Consider the following 21,615-nt stretch of genomic DNA (forward strand, 5'->3'; position numbering starts at 1 on the left):
TGCCAGTCAGAATGGCTGCGATCCAAAAGTCTAAGCAATAAATGCTGGAGAGGGTGTGGAGAAAAGGGAACATTCTTATACTGTTGGTGAGAATGCAAACTAGTACAGCCACTATGGAGAACAGTGTGGAGATTCCTTAAAAAACTGGAAATAGAACTGCCCTATGACCCAGCAATCCCACTGCTGGGCATACACACCGAGGAAATCAGAAGTGAAAGAGACATGTGTACCCCAATGCTCATCACAGCACTGTTTACAATAGCCAGGACATGGAAGCAACAATACATTTCCACAGAATGCTCTTACTGGTGAGTATTAGCCAAGAATTACCATTGCTTAGGAATATGAGGAATATGACATATTTTGCAAAAAGAACATCAAATGATCTGTGGACATAAGAGGCTAGAGTGAGTTATTAAAGAAACCTCTATAAAATCTACCTCAATGGTCAAATAATTTCATTTGATGTCTGCTAACTCTCACTTGCAAGTGAATACACTCCCCATGAGGTTGCCCAGTGCCCCCTTTACATCCTTATTCCTCAGAGTATAGATGAAAGGGTTGAGTGTAGGAGTCACTACTCCATAGAAGAGAGCCATGAACTTGGGCTGGTCTCTTGAGATGGAGGAGGGGGGCTGAAGGTACATGCTAATGGCTGGACCATAAAATAGGAAAACTACAATGAGATGGGCAGAACATGTCCCAAAGGCTTTTTTCCTTCCCTCCAAAGATTTAATCTTAAATACAGCATGTCCAATGCAAGCATAGGAAATTAGAATTAAGCACAGTGGCACAGCTAAGAAAAAAATGCATACCACTGAGAGTGTGAGCTCATTAGCCCCCTTTTCACCACAGGCAGTCTTTATCAGAACAGGAATCTCACATACCAAGTGATCCAGGGTATTGCGACCACACAGTGGTAACTGTAAGGTGACAGTGGCCTCTGAGACAGCATAGGTCATTCCACTCATCCACACGGTGGCCACTAATAAGATACAGACGCGCTGATTCATGATGAGGGTGTAGTGTAGAGGCTTGCAGATGGCCACGTAGCGATCAAAAGACATAAGAGCCAAAAGCAGGCATTCTGTGCCCCCCATTATGTGGAAGAAATAAAGCTGAACAGCACACCCTATATAGCTGATTGTCTTCTTAGACGTTCCCAGGTTACAGAGCATCTGAGGGACAATGCTTGTGGTGTAGCACATGTCCAAAAAGGAGAGGTTAGTGAGGAAGAAATACATGGGGCTGTGCAGACAGGGGTCTACCTTGGACACCAGAATGATGGCTATGTTTCCCATCATGGCCATGGGGTATGTTATAAGCAGAATAATGAATAGAGGAAGCTCTAGCCAAGGGCTGTCAGCAAAGCCTAGTAGAATAAACTCTTCAGGATGGCTTTTGTTAATTAGTTCCATTATCTTCAATTTGTTTCACCTATAGCAGGGAAATGGCAGGAAAGATAGAAATACTTTGAGAAATGACAAAACACAGTTATGCAGTGTGCACAATTATGAACTACTCATAGGAGACTGGGTACAGTAACTTGGGAAGGGAGATAATTAAATGAATGTGACACCAGGTGACTTAATTACTTTTCATGACTCTACAAAATAAAGGCAACTACCTTAAACAAATAACCTCGCTGAAGGTCAGTTTCCTACTCTGTTTAATAAATATGGGAATAACTGTCTTTGGGCTCTGGTGAGGATTAAATAAGTGACTGTTGTTCCGATACTCCAAAGTAATGGTTTTCATACTTTGCTTGTGAAAATTTTAGCTGAAGAGACTGTTAACATGATTCCTATCTCCAGGTGTCTGATAGAGTAGATGTGGCATGGAGTCCAGGAGTCAGATGGGTCATTATCAGAAACACTGCTGCAAGGCATTACTGAAATATTGAGAAGATTAAAAGCATTGACATAGTTATGGGAGAAGACCAGACTGGAGACAACCTAGGAAGCATTATCAGGATAGCCTTGTTCAGAATTTATGGTTACCAGGGAGGGAAGAGTTGGTGGAAGGGATAGTTAGGGAATTGGGGGTTGACATGTACATACAGCTATATTTAAAATAGATATTCAACAAGGACCTACTGTTATAGCACAGGGAACTCTACTCAATATTATGTAACAAACTAAACAAAAAAAGCATTTGAAAAAGAATAGATATGTGAATATGTATAATTGAATCACCTTGCTGTAGAGTAGAAACTAACACAACCTTGTAAATCATCTATACTCTAGTATAAATTAAAAAGCTAAAAAAGATAACCTTATTCAGATTCAGATATGTTATTATAGTTGAATAATTATATCTTTCCCATGGGAATGGGCTTGCTTCCCTCGTGGCTCAGCTGGTAAAGAATCCACCTGCAATGTGAGAGACCGGGGTTCAATCCCTGGGCTGGGAAGATCCCCTGGAGAAGGGAAAGGCTACCCACTCCAGTATCCTGGCCTGGAGAATTCCATGGACTGTATAGTCCATGGGGTCACAAACAGTCGGATACAACTGAGTGACTTTCACTTCACTTCACTTCATGGGAACTATGAAGGCTTGTTTTATTTAAATCTATCTTAGTAATTTGGAATTGAGCAAGAAATTTAAGCATGTCAATTTCCTGAAGTATATAATGAGAGAATTTTGCTATATAGTATGTTTTTCCATACTCAAAAATTTGTTTTTGAATGTAAATTTTCTTGCATAGCTACTTAGTTCAAACTGGGCATTTGATTTTTCATGTTAAATTTTAATTATCTATCTTGTACGAATTTTTCTTCAGTGAGTGGACTTATCCTGTTTTTATATAAGAGTTTGGATGGTTATCATTGATTCACTTAATTGCATATAACTACAAACATCCTTTAAGGCCAGGGAATTGATGTCAGGAGGAAATTCTTTATTCCAATTCAGGATTGCAGACATTATTCATAGGCATAAAGTACTTCATATACTCACGACATGATGCCCTCCATTTCTTAAAGATTTTGGCTGTGCTGTGCAACTTGGGAGATCTCAGTTCCCCCACCAGGGATTGAACCTGGACCATAGCAGTGAAAATGCCTTATCCTAAGCGCTATAACCACTAGACCACCAAGGAACTTCTCCCTCTCTCTCTCTCTTTTTTTTTTAAAGCTATGAGGCATGTGCAACAACAAAATCAACTAGCTGAGTAAAGCAGTTTTTGAGAAAATTTAAAAAGTAAGTAAATTTTTGTTTATCCTTTTTTTCCTGTTTAGCGTTAAATTGTGTTTCATGAAATCTATTATCTTCTGTAAGACGAAAAATAATCAGATAGGAAGTTGAGGTAGTGTATACCAGTGATAAAATTCCAAGTTACTCTGCCAATTAATTATTGGTTCAAGGGAAACAGAATTACACTTGCAAAGCATAGTTTTCACATACTTTATTTCATCAAATCCTCAAATCCATCTTGTGAGCTGTCACACAAAGCTACTCAGGGCTAAGATGTGAATATGGTCCTTTGTTTACACACTAACTCTAGATCGGATGTGTATAATATAGTAATAAAATAATAATTTCAACTCATCCTGAAAGAGCTCTATGCACCAAACACTAGAGTAAGCATGTTACACCAATTAAATCTTTAGTACCTAGCCCCAAACCCTATAACAAAGGAAGTTTTAGTACTCATATTTTAAGATGTTGTTAACCAATCATGTTTATTGAGGTTCTAAATATAAAAAAGCAATTAATTCCTTAAATTGAGACAGTGAGATAATGAGACTGTAAATTTAGAGTTTCAAGATTCCAAAGAAAGCACATGTAGAGATATTTTCTAAGTGAATATGTTTGCTACAACTCATTCAACTCTGACATTATTTAAGGTATTAAAAGAACACTTCAAATGTAGGAATATATCTTGACCTAAGTTCTCTTTATGGTGAAAGTACTTTGTATAGATATATGTGAAACAAAAGCATGGTACGAATTAATTTAGCTGTTAAAATAAATAAAAGGCAATCTGCCCACATTATTAAATAATTGCACTGTATGACATCTATTGTCTGTTTGGTTAACATTGTTATACTTACCTTTTTAATTTTTTTACCATGATTCATTTTGCAATCTTTTAAAGAGTAATTTTAGTCTTGATCCTCCAGAAATTCTTACATAATTTTTTCTAACTCTCATGATAGTGTTCAGCCAAGTATAATCTCATCAATTGTATTAAATCTGCATTATTTGGAATTTTATATATATTATTCACCTTAGCAAGTGCAGTTTTGTTTGTGAATGATGATCACCCCAGAGCCTCCTTCATTTCTCCATATATTTCCCTGGAGATAGTACAAAAAGTGTCCTAAATAATGTGATTCTCTTTTGATGTATATTTACACTGTTTAATTCTTTCTTAGGTAACTAATCTTTTTTGCATCATTCTCATGATGTTTCATTATTTTTAGTTCTTATATTCCAAGAATTTTTAGCCTACTTTTTGATCTGCCTTCAGTGATTTTTCGTCACTATTTTCACTTGGAGATAAATAATGATCTATTTAGCTTCCACTGTTTAACCCAGTGTTCAAAGTCACTTTACCAGGGTACAATCTATTCCTTTTGCCTTCTCCTTTAAATCTCCACTAATGTTTTCATTCTGGTGTGTCTTAGTTATGTATCATTTGTATTCCACATTATTTTCTTTGTATTTATAGTGATTTTTAAGTTTATATATAGGGAAAGATTGTAGAAGAAATGAAAATTTATCTGAAATCAAAGCATCTGGATGAAACATGTGGACAAGTCAATCTATCAAGTTTTGACTACATATTAAAAATGTTCACATGATTAAATGAAAGCTACACACTTCACTCAGGTGTTTAATGTCTGTCAGATTAGTATTTACTAAAATTTACATGATTTTAAGGTTGGTTTAAGTCAAAGACTGAGTGTGATTACAAAGATAAATCTAGTTGCTTTCTATAGGCATCAAACTATATATTTCCAAAATTTAGAGAAGGCTCCTGGAAATGAAATGCTCTCTGCTTTTCCTACACATATCAGTTACTTTGAAGTAAACACATTCCAACTTTCCCTAAGAATGGGTAGTCTTTAAAACAAGTGTCTTTTTACTCACCTTATTTTGATAACTGTAATTTAATAAAAAGGAATTATGGAGGCACACACGAATTTTCAGACTTTCAGAGAAGGACAGAGAAACTATAGTATGCAAATGAGTGTCTAAGAATTACCTTCAGAAGTGTGAGTTCTTCGTGTGACACAATGCTGCAAAAAAGGAAAAAAGCCCAGAATAGGAAGACAGTAGTAGATAATATCAAGACTGCTTTGCAGGTATGCTTTTTGTATTACATTCCTAAGACTTTTAGGCATTCTTTACAAACAGCTCATTTATGCTTATCCCAGATGAGTTAGCAGACAAAGTTCTTTGGGGACTGAGTTCTCCATGGAAATGTGTCTTACGTATAATTAGTTATTTACTGAATTGGGGTTGGTAGCAAGAGTCCTCTACTACTAGATTTGTTTTAAAATAAACTCATTTCCTGACACACTGGAAACTACTTTTATGTTATTTTATTTTAAAAATTTTACTGTTATGATTTTTAATTGAAGCACAATTGACAGCAACATTACAGTATTTTCAGTTGCACAACATACTGATTTGATATTTGTATATGTTGCAAAATGATCACAGTAAGTCTAATTTACCATTTGTCACTATGCGTGCATGTTAAATCACTTTAGTCATGTCTGACTCTTTGCAATCGTATGGACTGTAGCTTGCCAGGCCCCTCTATCCATGGATTTCTTCAGGCAAAAGTACTGGAGTGGATTGCCGTGCCCTCTTCCAGGGGATCTTCCCGACCCAGGGATCGAACCTGCATGTCTTACATCTCTTGCTTTGGCAGTTGGGTTCTTTAGCACTAGTGCCAGCTGGGAAGACCCTTTGTCACTATGCAATGTTACATATTTACCCCAGAATTTTTAAGATTTACTTTCGTAGCAATTTACTTACAGATTTATAATGCAATATTATTAACTATAGTCACCATGGTATAATAGTGGCGCATTACGTTTTTCTTTTTTGTTTGTTTTGTTTTTTCATTTGTTTCTTGATTCCATATGTAAGTAAAATCATATGGTATATGTTTTTGTCTAACTTATTTCATTTATCATAATGTTCTCAAGTTCCATTTTTTATTACTCCATTGTATATATATGCCACATCCTCTTTATCCATTCATCCATCAATGGTTAACTTAGGCAATTTCCATATCTTGGCTATTGTAAATAATGCTGCAGTTAATATACAGGTGCATATCTTTTTGAATAGTGCTTTCATTTTCTCCAGATAAATACTAAGAAGTGGAATTTCTGGATCATATGATAGTTATATCTTTACTTTTTTGAGGAAACATCATACTATTTTCAATAATGGCTACACCAATTCTTATTCCCATGAATAGTGCACTAGGGTTCCCTTTTTTCCACCTCCTTACTAATACTTGTTATTTTTAATCCATTTGATAATAGCTGTTCTGATATGAGAGGTGATATCTCATTGTAGTTTTGATAGGCATTTCCTTAATTGCTAGTGATGGTGAACATTTTTTCATGTGCCTGTATACCATCTCTATGTCTTCTTTAGAAAAAGATCTATTTAGCACTTCTGCCCATTTTGCAATCTAATTGTATGAATTCTTTATTTTGGATATTAACCCCTTATTAAATATATAATTTGAAACATATTATCCCATTGTGTAGGTTGCCTTTTTATGTTGTTCATGGTTTTCTTTGCTGTGCAGAAGCTTTTTAATTTGATGTAATCTCATTCGTTTATTTTTGTTTCTCTTGTCATTACCTTTGAAGTCAGAAGCCCCCCAAAAATCATCAGTGACAATATCAAGGGTTATTTCTTTTTAGCTCTGCCATTGCTTTTTGTAGGGACTACATTAAATTTGTAGATTGCCTTGTGTAATGTGGACATAAAGTATTCTCCCAATCTATAAGCACAGAAAATCTTTATATCTATTTGTATCTTCTTCATTTTTTCATTAGAGTTTTATAGTTTTCAGTACAAGTCTTTTACCTTCTTAGTTAAATTTATTTCTAGGCATTTTATTCTTTTGATGCAACTGTAAATGGAATTATTTCTTGATTACTTTTTCTGATAGTTTGTTGTTGATAATAAATTTAAATAAGATACTATTAGTACAAAACTAGCCTGAATAAGTGATTCTAGAGAATTTATATCTGAGTTCTTTGAATATCTTACTTTGCTCATTTGTAGACTATCTTACCTAAGATTTAATTATTTCTGGCCATAAAATAAGGGAGCATAAAAATCAGTTGAAGAGAGAAGAAAAAGAAAATCATTAAGTGGTCTTTCATGTGAGGAGAAATCAAAGTGATAACTTAAAAAATACCTTCAGGAGATCAAGACGGTGGCGTGGCAGGGCACAGGGCTCACCTTTCTCAGAAACACATAGAAACTATAATGACATATGCAGGGACTCTTGCTCAAATTTACCTGGGGACAGCAGAACTAACCTACTATAGCCAAAGCTGTAATGAAGGATTCATATGCAATTGGGTAGGAAGAGAGAAACAGTTTGTTTGGGACTCACATCCCTAGGAGACACGAAAGAAGAGGGGAATATCACAGGCTTGGGTATCCTCTCTGGGGAGCAAGGTGTTAAGGCCCATATTAGACACCTCAACCTTGGGGTCTGACACTAGGAAGAGGAGACCCCTCAGCAGGTTTGAAAACCAGTGGAGCTTACTGGAGTAAGAAACTGAGACTCTGCTCTTGAAGAGTGCAGACACAATCATGCTTACTCCTGATCAATAGCAGAGACTGCATATTGAAAGCTTTCTGGGCTCTGGCTGACTTGCCAGAACCACCCCAGGGTGTGTAAGAGTCTACACTGGGTTCCTGCATCAGGCCTTTTTACTCCAGTGCTATTACCCATCAAGGAGGAGATGTCTATTGGCAATGAGAGTGAACACACTTGATGGGAGCTGAGACATCTCAATTCACTGGCCCTGCCTGTGAGCAGAGTAGAGGCAACCATTACCAGGTTGCAAGTCCCTGGGGGAAGATGGAGCTACCTTCAGACTAATTTCAGACCCAGTTCTCCCAGCAAAGACACTGGGCACACACAAACTGCATAGGGATGCTCCCATACAAACACAGTCAAAGACCAGGATAGGTAATGATTTCATATAATTTTGAAGAGAGAGAGAAAGTTAAAATGGGAAGACAGAAGAATATGTTTCAAATGAGAGAACAAGAAGCAACTGAAAAGACCCTAATGAAACAGATAATTTGCCTGATAAAGTTCAAAGCATTTGCAATAAGAATGCTAACTGCACTGGGAAAAATTGATGAACACAGTGAAAATTTTGCCGAACTAGAAAATAGGAAAAGCCTTTGTTATAATGTCCATTTTGTCTGATATGAGTATTGCTACCCCTTCTTCCTTGTTTCCATTTGCATGAAATATCTTTTTCCATTCCCTCACTTTCAATCTGTGTGTGTCTTTAGCTCTGAAGTTAGTCTCTTGTAGGCAGCATATAGCTGGGTCTTTTTTTTTTTTTTTAATCAAATCATCCATTATATGTTTTATCACTGGAGCATTTACTCCATGACATTTAAAGTAATTATTGATGGGTATGTACTTATTGCTATTTTATTATTTTCTGGTTGTTTTGGTAGTTATTCTCTGTTCTTTTCTTCTTTTATTATTTTCTATTGAGTTTTTAGCTAGTATTCTTCTGTTCTTTTCTCCTTTGTTTTTGTGTATCTATTGTAGGTTTTTGATTTGTCGTTACTATGGCTTGTATATCTATATCTACTTGTTTTAAACTGGTAGTCATTTAAGTTCAAACACATTCTGAAAGATCTACAGTTTTTACTCCTTTTCTCCTTATTTTGTGTTTCAGATATTATATTTTATATCTTCATGTTAATCATGTATTGTTTATTGTAGTTACAGTTATTTTATAATTTTTTTTGTCCTTTAATTTCTATATGTAAATAGTTAATCTGCTTTTACTATATAATTGCCTTTCTTATTGGGATTTTCTCTTTCCTATAGACTCCTATTTGTTTTCCACTTAGAGATGACCCTTTAACATTTCTTTTAGGATAGATTTAGTTGTGATAAACTCTTTACTTGTCTGACAAGTTCTTTATCTCTCCTTCAACTCTAAATGATAATCTTGCACAGTAGAATATCCTAGTTGTAGGTTTTTCCCTTTCAGCATTTCGAATACGTCATACCACTCCCTTATGACCTGCAAAGTTTCTGCAGAAAAATCAACTGAGAACCCATAAGGATTCTCTTTTATATTACTTTTTTCCCCCCTCTGACTGTATTTGTAATACAATTCTCTCTTTTTCTTTATCCTTTGCCATTTTAATTATAATATGTCTTGGTATGGGTCTGTTTGAGTTCAACTTTTTTGAATCCTCTGTCCTTTCTGTATCTGAATATTTGTTTCTTTCTTCATATTTTGGCAATTTTTATCCATAATCTCATCAGAAACACTTTAAGATCCCCCTCTTTTTTTTGTGAACCCGATAATGTGAATATTAACGCACTTAATGTTGTCTCAGAGAGCTTTTAAACTGTTCTCAGTTTTTAAAATTTGCTTTTCTTGTTGCTGTTCTGATTGAGTGATTTTCATTATCCCTATCTTCCAGATCACTTATGAGTTCTTCTGTATCAATTAGCCACCTATTCATTCCTTTGACTGTTTTTTTTTAATTTCAGCTCTTGAATTTTTCATTTCTGATTGAGTATATTTTATGTTTCTAGTTCCCTGTTAAAATTCTCACTGTGTTCATCTATTCTTTTCCTTAATTCAGTTAACATTCTTATTACTAGTGCTTTGAATTATTTATCTGGTAAATTGTTTATTTGTTTCATTACTTTTTTAGAGTTTTCTCCTGTTCTTTTAATTGAAACCAGTTCCTCTGCCTTTTCATCTTGCTTCACTTTCTCAACCTCTATGAATTTAGATTAAACAGTGACCTTTTGTGGTCTTACCTGAGTGTCACTCTGTGGGAATGTCTCTGTATGGATTGCATGTGCCCGATTTCTTTGGTGGGAGAACTGGATTTGACATGGATACATGTCACTTCTTTCCTCAGGATGTACTAACAGCCATTACCTTAGTAGAAGATGGAAGGACTGAAGCTGGAGCTGTGTATGAAGTGGGATTTCCCCTCTGCTCATGACTGTCACCTCCTAATTGGGAGTGGGTTTTGATCCCATGTTGCTGGACCAACCCCTGAGGGCTGGGCCCAAGCTGGGTCTTTTCCCTTTAACAGTGTGCTTTTTCCTCTCCCACACCAGGACCTTTGCCCCATAGTGGGGAAGTGCTAAAGCAAGGGAGGGCCCAAGCAGGCTCTTAGCTTGTGTTGGCCATAGACAGATCCGAACTGTCCCTGATGCACTTCCTGAGCAGGGGCCAGCAAATATTTCCCTCACTCTGCTCAGATGCAGTCTTGGATCCAAGTCCCCTTTGTCTCTCATAGCTGATTATTCCCCTCCAACTTCTGCCACCTTACCCTTTTATGGAACCACACCACAGGGAAGGCAGGGTCCACATGGACACTTGGCATGTATCAGTGTGTGAACTGTGGCAAACTGGCCACTGTCAGAGTTCTGGGTTGTTTCCAGTGTGATGCTTGCGTAAGCTCCAACAATGGCCACCACCTGACCCAGATGCCAACCTGGGACTGAGTCACCTCTGTGTCCCATTTTTGAGCATCCTTCTTGGTCATGACCACCCAGATCCAGTGCTGCACTACAATGTGAATTAAGTGATACTGAAGTGTATGCTTGGCTTGGGTCAGGGCATGTGCAGAGGCTTTCTCCAGAAACCCTGGAGCCACTGGAGTAGTCTTCTCTTCACCATCTTTGCCCTGCTTTGAGGGTAAGCTAGTGATGTGCACTCGTCACCAGCAGAGTCAAGCTTCCCACAGCCTTCCTGTTAGTCCCAGTGATCCTCTGGTCAGTCAAGAGGACTCATTTGCCCTGTGTAGGACCCCAGGACTGGGTCACTCAATCTGTAGCTCCAGCCACTCACTCCCTAGGGCATATCTCTGCCCATGTATTCTCCTTTTTTTCCTCTAAATCCCCATCTGGGGCAGCCATCTCAAACTTGATTGATCTCCTGCTTTGAACTCTTTATCAGGTGAGTTATCTCGTTTCATTAGGGTTTTTTTCAGGTATGTTCTTTATTTGAAACATATTACTTTGTCTTCTCATTTTGTTTAACTTTCTCTGTCTTTATCAAATTAAGTGAAGTAGTTACCTAGCCTGGGCTTGAGGCACCCTTAGGCATTCTGTGTGTGCCCAGGGGCTTCAGCAGGAGAGCTGGATCTGAAGTGAGCATGGGATGCATCTTCTCTCCGTGTGTGCTGGCAGCCACCACCTTGGTGCGAGGTATGGCTGGTGTAGGAGGGGCTTGAGTCAGAGTCAGGTGGGAGTAAGCACCTTTCTTGTGCTCATCATCCTTTTGGAGGTGGGTTCAAGGCCCAAGGGGCTAGACAAGGAACTCTGACAGAGTTGGGTTTCTCTTGGGTGTGATGGTTGTCTCTACCTTGGTTGAGTCCTTGCCTGGGCCTAAGGGCATGAAGTTGCACTCTTGGGCTGGTTTCACTTTTCCCCCAGTATATGCATGCCTTGGTTGGAGGCTGGGTTGGGGCGAGAGCAGTTGGTGCCATGCCAGTAAGGTGGCCTTATGCCCACCAGTGATAATGTTCTCCTCCCTAGGTTTTGCTCCTCTCATGTGTGAGCATGGACACATACATTGGCAATGACTGCCTTGGCCCTGGTGAGGGCATGACTGGGCTCCAAGCCAGCTCCTTTCCTTCTAAGTGTGGGTGTTCTCATTGGCAACAGCCTCTGCTACAGAGGAGAGCAATGCCAGGGCGAGAGGGGCTGGAGCTGGAGGCCGGTGTGGGCCGGGGTCTTGCTGGCGCAGTCCTGGCAAGCTGACCAGAGCCCATGCAATTTTCAGTTTGTAGCTTCTGCACTGTGATCAAGAGTAAACGCAACTGTGGTGCTCTCTTTAAGAGTGGAGTCTTGGTTTCTTATAGCTTTGATCTAAGCCCCATTGGTTTTCAAACCGGCTAATGGGGGTTATTTTCCCGGTGTCAAATCCCAGGGCTGGAGTGCCTAATGTATGGCTGGAACCTCTCATTCCCACGGAATTTTCTGACTATTTTCTTAGTTATTTCTCCTCTATCTATTGTTTTCATTCAACTACCATTCCTGTTGTTTATATTTAGTTTCATGTGTCTATTCTCTAAATCATATGTTTTCTTGCATAATTTCTTATGCTTTCTCCTTTTCGTTTTTGGTTTGTTTGAGATAGTTTTAAATATTTACTTACCCATACTGATAATTTAGTAATCAACAGTAACAATTCAATTGTCAATTCTTTGTTGTATAATTTAGTTTTAGGAAACCAATTTTGAAAAATTTTATTGCATGTAAATGAGAGTTTCATTACTGATTGAAGTACTTAGCTGAATTTCATAGAATATTTATTTATTTATTATTTTTACTTTATTTTACTTTACAACTCTGTATTGGTTTTTTAAGGAAATCATATTGTCTAGGTATTCAATTTGGCATTGTTGCATTTGCCTTAGTGTTTGCTAGGGGCTGTGTTTTTAATTTTTCTGCTTATGCATTTGTATCTTTCTTTTAAAGCTTAGAGCATTTGAAATTCTTCAATCTTTTGGCAAATTGTCACCTATTTTGGAGGGGAAGGGTCAGTTTATACCTTTTCCCATATTTGAGATCCCTTCTGACCTCTGTCCCTAATGGATATCTCAATTTGTTTTTCCGATGATGGTCCTCACAAATTCTGCATGTACTTCAAAGTTAACTGAGGCAGTTTCAAAAACTAATTTTCTGGACATGATTTCTTAAAATTCTGATATAAGAGTTCTGTAGAGGAGTTAGTCCTTAAAAGTTTAAAGATTGTAATGTGTGCCAAAGCTGAAAAACAGCCCTCTAGCAAGTACAACCAGGTGCATCAAATGTGCCTACACATGAGAGGATTTGTCACATAGAGATATTTTTAAAATATGTCTTTCAATACTTTCTAAGACACAATTTATATACAAATGAATTTTAACATTTTTATAAATTTTATCTAAAATGTTGTACCACATGTTTATTTTATTTATTATGATAGCTACATATTAAAAAGCTACATTTTAGGGAGAATTTTGAGAGGAGGTAAAATCAGAAGTGCTTCTAGTACAGGGGCTCTTCCAAGCCCTATATGGAGAGTATGAGGCACAAAAATAGCTATGTTTATTCTCTTCTTTGATGGTACAATAAGACAAGAAGGCTTGTCATTGCCCTTTTCATGTCTTTGTTCCTTAAAGTATAAATAAAAGGATTAAGCATAGGAGTTACCAAACTGTAGAAAAGCGACATTAGTTTGTTCTTATCCTGGGAGTTAGTAGAAGAAGGTTGCACATACATGCTAATTACTGGTCCATAGAAGAGAGATACAACAATAACATGAGAACTACATGTGTTAAAGGCCTTCTTCTTTCCCTCTGAGGACCGAATTCTGAGCACTGTAGCTACAATGAACCCGTAGGAGACAAGAATAAGTGACAAGGGAACCAGAGAATAGAAAGTGCCCACGGTAGAAAGCATAGCTACATTGAATGTGGTGTCAGCACATGACATCTTGATCATCACTGGGACCTCACACAGGAAGTCATCTACCTTGTTGTTGCCACAGAGTGGCAGCTGGATGGTGAGGGATGACTGAAGCAAGGAGTTAGCCAAACCACTTAGCCATGCCATGACCACTAGGAAGATACAGAGTTGCTGTTGCATGATAACTGGGTACCTCAAAGGCTTGCAGATGGCCACATAACGATCCAAGGACATCACAGCTAAGAGGATGTATTCAGTGGCTCCCAGGAAGTGAAACATATAAAACTGGGTCACACAGCCTCCATAAGTGATAGACTTATCTGGGCCCCAGAGGTTCAGCAGCAGTTGAGGGGTGGTGGTTGTAGTAAAACAAAGGTCCAGGAAGGAGAGGTTGGAAAGGAAGAAGTACATAGGGCTGTCAAGTTGAGGATCTACCCTGGATATCACAATAATCAAGATGTTTCCCGCTAGTGTGCAGATGTAAGCAGCAAGAACTATTGTGAAGAGTGGCATTTCCAACCAGGGATGGTCAGAGAAACCCAAGAGAATGAAAAACTGTGGGGTACTTGCATTGCCTGCATTCATGACTGTTGCTCTTGTTTGTGGATTTAAGTCAAAGGGAAGATTTGCATTTCAGTATTAAATACTCTTGATGGTCAATTTATTCAGTTAAATAACATGAGTTATGAAGGGATTTTTCTCTGTGGTAAAACTCCAGTGATGTGATTTGATATTTGCAAGATAAAAACTTATGAGACAAAATGCCCCAAATAATGATTTTGTAGTACACTTGAAAGGAAGACTAACAAATCTTGATATTTTACCTAGGAAATGAAATATAACAAATTTTCATAGTTTAATTATTAGAGAAAGGGGGTCTCACAATTGCTCTTATATTAGAGAAAATAACAAAATAGAAGACTGTTTCCTAAGAACCACCCATGCTGACTTACTGCCTGTGTTCATTTCCTTCATCCTTACTCAGTTGAGCTTCATCATTCTCTGGTTGAATTTTTGAGTTGATTTCTGGGTAATTTTAGAATTCACTGGGCTCCAGCTGGATTCATCTGCTTTACACAGAAATAAGACATAGTGCTTTTCCTTAATCCTATGCCTCAAATCCTAAAATTACTTTTGCCAAAGTAAATTTTTGTCATTAAAAAAAAAAAAACACACACACACACACACACACTTAAAAGAAACTGATTCCTTGCAACATGTTTGGAACTTAAAACAAGACAGGCAATAATTGATTGTACAGACTGGCTATATAAAATTATTAAAGGTATCAGTTCTTAAAAATACAGTATAATATATATTAGTGCTTTTCATACTGTGAATTGTAATCTATCACACATTTAATGGTTATATATCATTTTATTGATTTTATAATATTTGTTTCATTACAAGTGTGAGTATATGTATACGTGTGTGACTAGGTTTATTATATAAAATATAAAAGTTGCTTTAGGCAATGGTAAAATGTTTGAAAAAGCACTGGTGTAGTAGGATACGAAATCAGAAAACTGGTCCCATTTCACTGTAATGATTAACAAATGTATCTTTTATGCACTGCTTAAATATTTGGAGCCTCCCTTATCTACCTTACTATTAGGATTAACCAATCCAATATGTGTGGCTACACTTTTGCAAGTAATACTTAATGTTTGGTTGGTTATTTTCATGAACTATAGTGTCCAGGTTGATTAGGAGTCTCTATCTTCAAATTTTTTCTTAGTTTGTATCCAAATATTAACACTGTACTTATCTCCACCAGAAGAAGTCTCATAAGATTTGCATTTTCTTCCCTTTCATTTCCAAAAATTACTCATATCCTTTGGCTTTAGCATGATGTTAATGATTTTAAGATTTCATGTCAACACACATATATTTAAATTAATGAAAATGACTGCTAACACAAACAGTATCTCTAGATTTATTTTTCCAAAAGAGGAGCATTTCAATACTATTAATACTAAAAGTGCCAATTTACTTACACATTTTTTTTAGTATGCAGCTTTGCACAAAATCTTGTACAAAATGATATAAATCATCAAGCAAAACAGATCAGAATCACTTATAAATAATACTTACTTTAAATTAATGTTGATATTCAATGGTAGTACTTCCCTTTATTGACATTGATATTTACTTTCCATCAGGATTAATTGGAGATAAGGACTGAATTTTCTTTCTGTTTCAGTATGTTTACTTCTTATTGTAGGTCTTTACTTCTTATTGTAGGTCCTTAACATTATAAATATAATTGATTTGAAGCATCTTTAATATGTTTAGATATGAAAACCCATTTTACTCTAAAACAATTGCTCAGGAAAGGTTCTTCCTCTTTATATAAAGCTGTGGGAAATTTTCTGTATACAAGTAATAAACCTCAGTGGAAATCTCTTGGCAAGAAGCATGATAGAAATTCCCCAGTGGGTATACTACTTTCTTTCCTCTTGCCATAGTAAAATGAAATGATAAATTTTGGCATTTTCCTTGTTGAATGAATTTAAGAAAATGAATTTAGGACCAAGAATCCTAGAAAATGCAGTCTACCTAAAAAAATTCATGGAAAATCTCCTTGAATAACAGAGAAAATTTAAGACAACTATTTTTGGGGTCAAGATACAATTTTCTTTTATTTTTTCCTCAGGATATTATTTCTCAAGATTCCTGCAAATAATTTTATTTCTACACAGAGAAAGAAGAGGCAGTCGCCTTCTAATATTATTTTTAAGGAACAAAAAGCGTCTTGTCTTCAAATATTTCTTCCACAGTAGCATGGTATAATATAGACTTTTAACCTGACCGAATGTTATGTTAAAGTTTCACATTTGGTTTAAACAATTAAAAATATGTCAAGAATAAATTAATGTTTCAGTGTTTCATTCATTTATTTAAGCAATAAATATTTGTTGAGTGCCTGCTATGTATCAATCACTTTCCCTGTTGCTTCAAATATAACACTGAAAAAATTACAGACAAAAATTTGCTGGAATGAAAAATTATTTGTAATAAAGAAGTAATAGATTGATGCTTATTTGCAGTATGTCAGTAAACTTGGCTCCAGAATGAATGAAATACTAGTGAAATAACTCACAAAGGGCAAACTGATATGTGGCAAAACAAGATTTTCATTGGTGGTTTTAAACAATTATATAATTTTCACATGTACAACATTATTATTATTATTATTTTTTTTAATTTTAAAATCTTTAATTCTTACATGCGTTCCCAAACATGAACCCCCCTCCCACCTCCCTCCCCATAACACCTCTCTGGGTCATCCCCATGCACCAGCTCCAAGCATGCTGTATCCTGCATCAGACATAGACTGGTGATTCAATTCTTACATGATAGTATACATGTTAGAGTGTCATTCTCCCAAATCATCCCACCCTCTCCCTCTCCCTTCGGCATCTGTATACACTAGAAAGTAATCACTATCACAAGTCTACTTGCCATTCATCATCTTACAGTTGACCGCCTTCACCCATTTCACTCATGTCCCAGTACACTTCCCTTCTGGTAATCACTAATTTGTTTTTTGTACCTGTAAGTTTATTTTTGTTTTGTTTATTTTTTAGATTCCACATGTGAGTGAAATCTTACAATAGAAATCTCTGCGCTTCCTATATCTGAATACCTGTTTCCTTCTTCAGGTTCAGGGAGGTTTCAGCCCTAATTTCATCGAATACATTTTGACTCCTTTCTCTGAGATCCCTATATTGTGAATGGTAATGTGAAGGATGTTGTCCCAGAGTTCTTGTAAACTATTCTCATTTAAAACAAAATGGTTTTCTGTTTCTTTAATTTTTTTTCTGTCTAATTGGGTGATTTGCATTTTTCCAGATGGCATATGCATTCTTCTATATTATTTAATCTGCTATTAATTTCTCCTCCTGAAGTTTTCATTTCACACACTGTATTCTTTAGCTCTGACTGGTCCTTTATTGTATTTTCCAGTTCTTTGGTAAAATTCACACTGTGTTGATCTATCTTTCACTCAGTTCAGTTAACATTCTTGTTACTATTGCTTTGAACTTTTTATCAGGTAAATTATTTACCTGTTTCATTAGAGTTTTTTCAAGGGCTGTTTTTTCTTGGTATTTCATTCAAGACATATTCTTTTGTCATCTTATTTTGTTAAACTCTCTCTGTCTCAGTGAAATTATGTGAAACTGTTACCTATCTCAGTTTTGGAGGTGTGTCTTTGTGTGGGTTCATCCCTGTGCAGTCTGTGTGTGCCCAGGGTGTTTGGAGAGACAGCTGGACCTGAAGTGAGCACTGGCCATGTCTTCCCCAGGGTCATTTTAGCAATAATAATTCTTCCATTCCATAAGCACAGTTTATTTCCCATTTGTTTGTGTTGCCTTCAATTTCTTTCATCAGTGTCTTGGAGCTTTCCAAGTACAGTGTACAGTTACTCAGAATAGCACATTTTCTTACATAGCTACTACAGTTATCAAAACTGGGATATTTTATAGCAATATAACTGTACTATTATCTAATCCACAATTTATATTCAATCTTGTTGATTATCTCCAAAATGTGCTTTATTTTGTTCCCCATGCAGGAGCCAATCATTACAGAAAGGTACATGAGGCTGGTTTGTCTTACAGGTGATGCTGTTAAGTTCAGTCACTTGATTAAGGTGATGTCCTCCAGGTCTCTCCTATGACAAGTTGTGATATTTTTTCCTTAGAAATTAAAATCTAATTAGAAGGGAAAGGCCTGAAATTATATAAATATCTTGATCCTGATCAAATTTTAACCCACAGATTTTAACATCTATGTTTTAATTTTTTTCAGTTTTATTGAGATATAATTAACATAGAGCATTGTATAAGTTTAAGTTGTACAGCATAATGATATATCATGAAATGATGACCACAGTAAATTTAGTGTACATTCATTATCTTACAAAGATACTTGTGCTGAGAACTCTGAGGATTTACTCTCTCAACAACTTTCATATATAACATACAGCAATATTAATTAATCCTGTTGTGCATTGCATCCCGATAACTTTTTATATTATAATTGGAAATTTGTACATTTTGATCACTTTTATCCAGTTCTCTCCCACTCCATACCCTGCCGCTAATAACAACAGATCTGATCTGTTTCTGTGAGTTTGTTTGTTGAAGTATAATTGAACTACAACACTGAGTGAGTTCCTGGTGCACAGCATATTTTTGTACGTTTCAAAATGATCACCACAGTAAATCTAGTTACCATCTATCATCATATGAAGCTATTACACAGCTATTGACTATAGGCTTCACACTGTACATTTTATACCCACGATGCATTTATTTTGTAACTGTACATTTGTGCCTTAGTTTCCCTCAGTCACTTTTTCCTCCGTCCAACCCCCTCCCATCTGGCAGCTACCTATTTGTTCTCTGTATCTAGGACTCTGTTTCTGTTTAGTCATGTCTGTACATGTGTACTATTTTTAGATTTTACACTTCAGTGAAATCACACTGTCTTTCTCTATCTGACTTGTTTCACTTCTCATAATACCCTCTAGGCCCATCTATGTTGTCACAAATGGCAAGATTTCATTCTTTGTCTAAGTGAGAGTCCATTGTATATATATTCCATTACTTATTTATCTACTCATCTATTGATGGGCATGTATTTTGCTTCCATGTCTTGGCTATTGTAAATTAATCTACAAATGAACATAAGGGTGCATATATCTTTTTTTCAGGGGGGGAGTGGTTTGGAGGTACTTCTTTATGTTTTAATTTTTAAATTAACTTTTATTGGATTTCCAGTGCTGTGTTAGCTTCTGCTGTACAGCAAAGTGAATCAGTTTTACATACATCTTTTTGAATTAGTGGTTTTTTTCCTTTGGATAAATACCCAGGAGTGGAATTTCTGGATCATATGGTAGTTCTATTTATTTTCTGAGACAGTGTTTTGCTCTAGAATCTTTTTTTTTTAATTTTCTGTTTTTAATATTTTGAGGAACCTCCATATGTTTTCCACTGTGCTAAACCAATTCCCACCAACAGTGCATAAGGGTTCCTTTTTTTCCACATCCTTGCCAACATTTGTTATTTGTTGTCCATCTGATAATAGCCATTCTGATAGGTGTGAGGAGATATCTCATTGTGGTTTTGATTTGCCTCTATCTGATGGCTAGTGGTTTTGAGCATCTTTTGAATGTAAGTCATCTGTATGAAATTTTTTGGAAAATGTCTATTTAGGTTCTCTGCCCAATTTTTAGATCAGATTTTTTGAGTTATGCTTTCTTTGTATGTTTTGAATATTAACTTCTTGTCACATATATTTGCAAATATTTTCTCCCATTCAGTAGGTAGTCTTTTTGTTTTGTTGATAGTTTCCTTTGTTGTGGAAAGGATTTTTTTTGTTTGATGTAGCCCCCTCTTAAAAATGTTGCCTTCGTTTCCCTTGCTTGAGGAGATATAGCAAAAAGAATTAAAATTTGCCATCTCCAGCAGTATGGATGGACTTGGAGGGCATTATTCTATGTGAAATAGGTCAGATAGAGAAAGGCAAATACTGTATGATATCACTTATGTGTGGGACCTAAAAAAACACAAAAACTAGTGATTATAACAAAAAAGAAGCACACTCACAGATGCAAAGGACAGGCTAGTGGCTATCAGTTTGGAGAGGAAAGTGGAAAGGGCAATATAGGGGTAGGAAAAAAAAGGTTTTATGGGATTTTATGGAATAATGTGTGTGAATCTTGAAAACTATAAAGTGCTATAGAATATAAAGAATCTTTCACTTAATGAATAAGAACCTAGGTATATTAGTAAGATACAATGCACGTGAAGAGAAACTATAACCTTTATTCCTATAGGGATAAACTAATATGCCAGAAATGTTTAAAGATGATTTCTCACCCATAAAACTATTTGCTTTTACTAAAATAGAGTAATGCATTTATGTAATTTTTAAAAGATAAATGATTACTAATAACTATATGTGACTGTCACTAGATTTTCATTTTTACAGAGAAATTAAATTTCTTTAGCCTTGAGAATTTGAGTTTATATCCCACCATGGAATTTCACAGGACTATTTTCCTCACCCCAGAGAGTTTTATATTTCTGAAAATTCTTTTAAAGGAATAAATGAAAATTTGGTTATTAGCTAAAATTATCCATAGTTTTGATAACAGATATTTTAATTTTTGCCCCCCAAATTAAGTTTTGTGAGTGTCTTGGTGAACAAAACCAAACTTTGCTCTTTGCTACAGTCTAGTAGTAAGTAAAGGCACTTATCAAATGATCACTTAGAAGGATAAATGCCATAAATGAGAAGTATATGGTGAGCAAGTAAATTTATGGGTATTAGACTAAATCAGGGAGACCACAAAAAGATTTTCTAATAAATGATGAGGCTTGAGCAACTAGTAATTAGGTGGAAGGATTTGTTGTAGTTCAGTTGCTCAGTTGTGTCCGACTCTTTGTGGCCCCATAGTTTGCAGCATGCCAGGTGTGGAAGGATAAGAATGCTCAAACATTCTGCGCTTTAAGGAAAAATGCTAAGTGCAAGACAGAAGGCCTTTCCTTCGGAGAAGGAAATGGCAACCCACTCCAGTATTCTTGCCTGGAGAATCCCAGGGATGGGGAAGCCTGGTGGGCTGCTGTCTATGGGGTCGCACAGAGTTGGGCACGACTGAAGCGACTTAGTAGTGGCATCAGAAAAAGAGTATGGAACCAGGAGTGTGAAGATGGAAAAGAATGGAGGGGTGGGAGGTACGAAATAGGAATGACTGATTTGTCTTGGTAATAGTTTTGATACGGAAAATTATGCAAGAGATGCTTTAAGATATGGCTAATGGTTTCTGATTTGCAGATTCACAACAAGTGAATCAACTTACTAAAATAGTGAGCTTTAGAAGAAGACTTTGTGGTGGAGAGAGCAGGTGTTCAGCTTTT

General features: G+C 36.3%; 2 protein-coding genes across 2 annotated transcripts; both read right to left on the reverse strand.

Annotated features, from left to right (window-relative positions):
* On the reverse strand, positions 480–1,418 carry LOC108633423 (olfactory receptor 2B11-like). Its single transcript, XM_018038643.1, has one exon. It carries the CDS (start codon positions 1,416–1,418, stop codon positions 480–482), a length of 939 nt encoding a protein of 312 aa, XP_017894132.1.
* Positions 13,325–14,269, reverse strand: LOC102185355 (olfactory receptor 2B11-like). Its single transcript, XM_005701546.2, has one exon. It carries the CDS (start codon positions 14,267–14,269, stop codon positions 13,325–13,327), a length of 945 nt encoding a protein of 314 aa, XP_005701603.2.

The sequence above is a fragment of the Capra hircus genome, chromosome 23, assembly GCF_001704415.2.
Source record: "Capra hircus breed San Clemente chromosome 23, ASM170441v1, whole genome shotgun sequence".
Taxonomy (NCBI): Eukaryota; Metazoa; Chordata; class Mammalia; order Artiodactyla; family Bovidae; genus Capra; species Capra hircus.

Excerpts from the sequence above, each read along its gene's own strand:
- LOC108633423 (XM_018038643.1), bottom strand. The coding sequence starts at position 1,418 with ATGGAACTAATTAACAAAAGCCATCCTGAAGAGTTTATTCTACTAGGC.
- LOC102185355 (XM_005701546.2), bottom strand. The coding sequence starts at position 14,269 with ATGAATGCAGGCAATGCAAGTACCCCACAGTTTTTCATTCTCTTGGGT.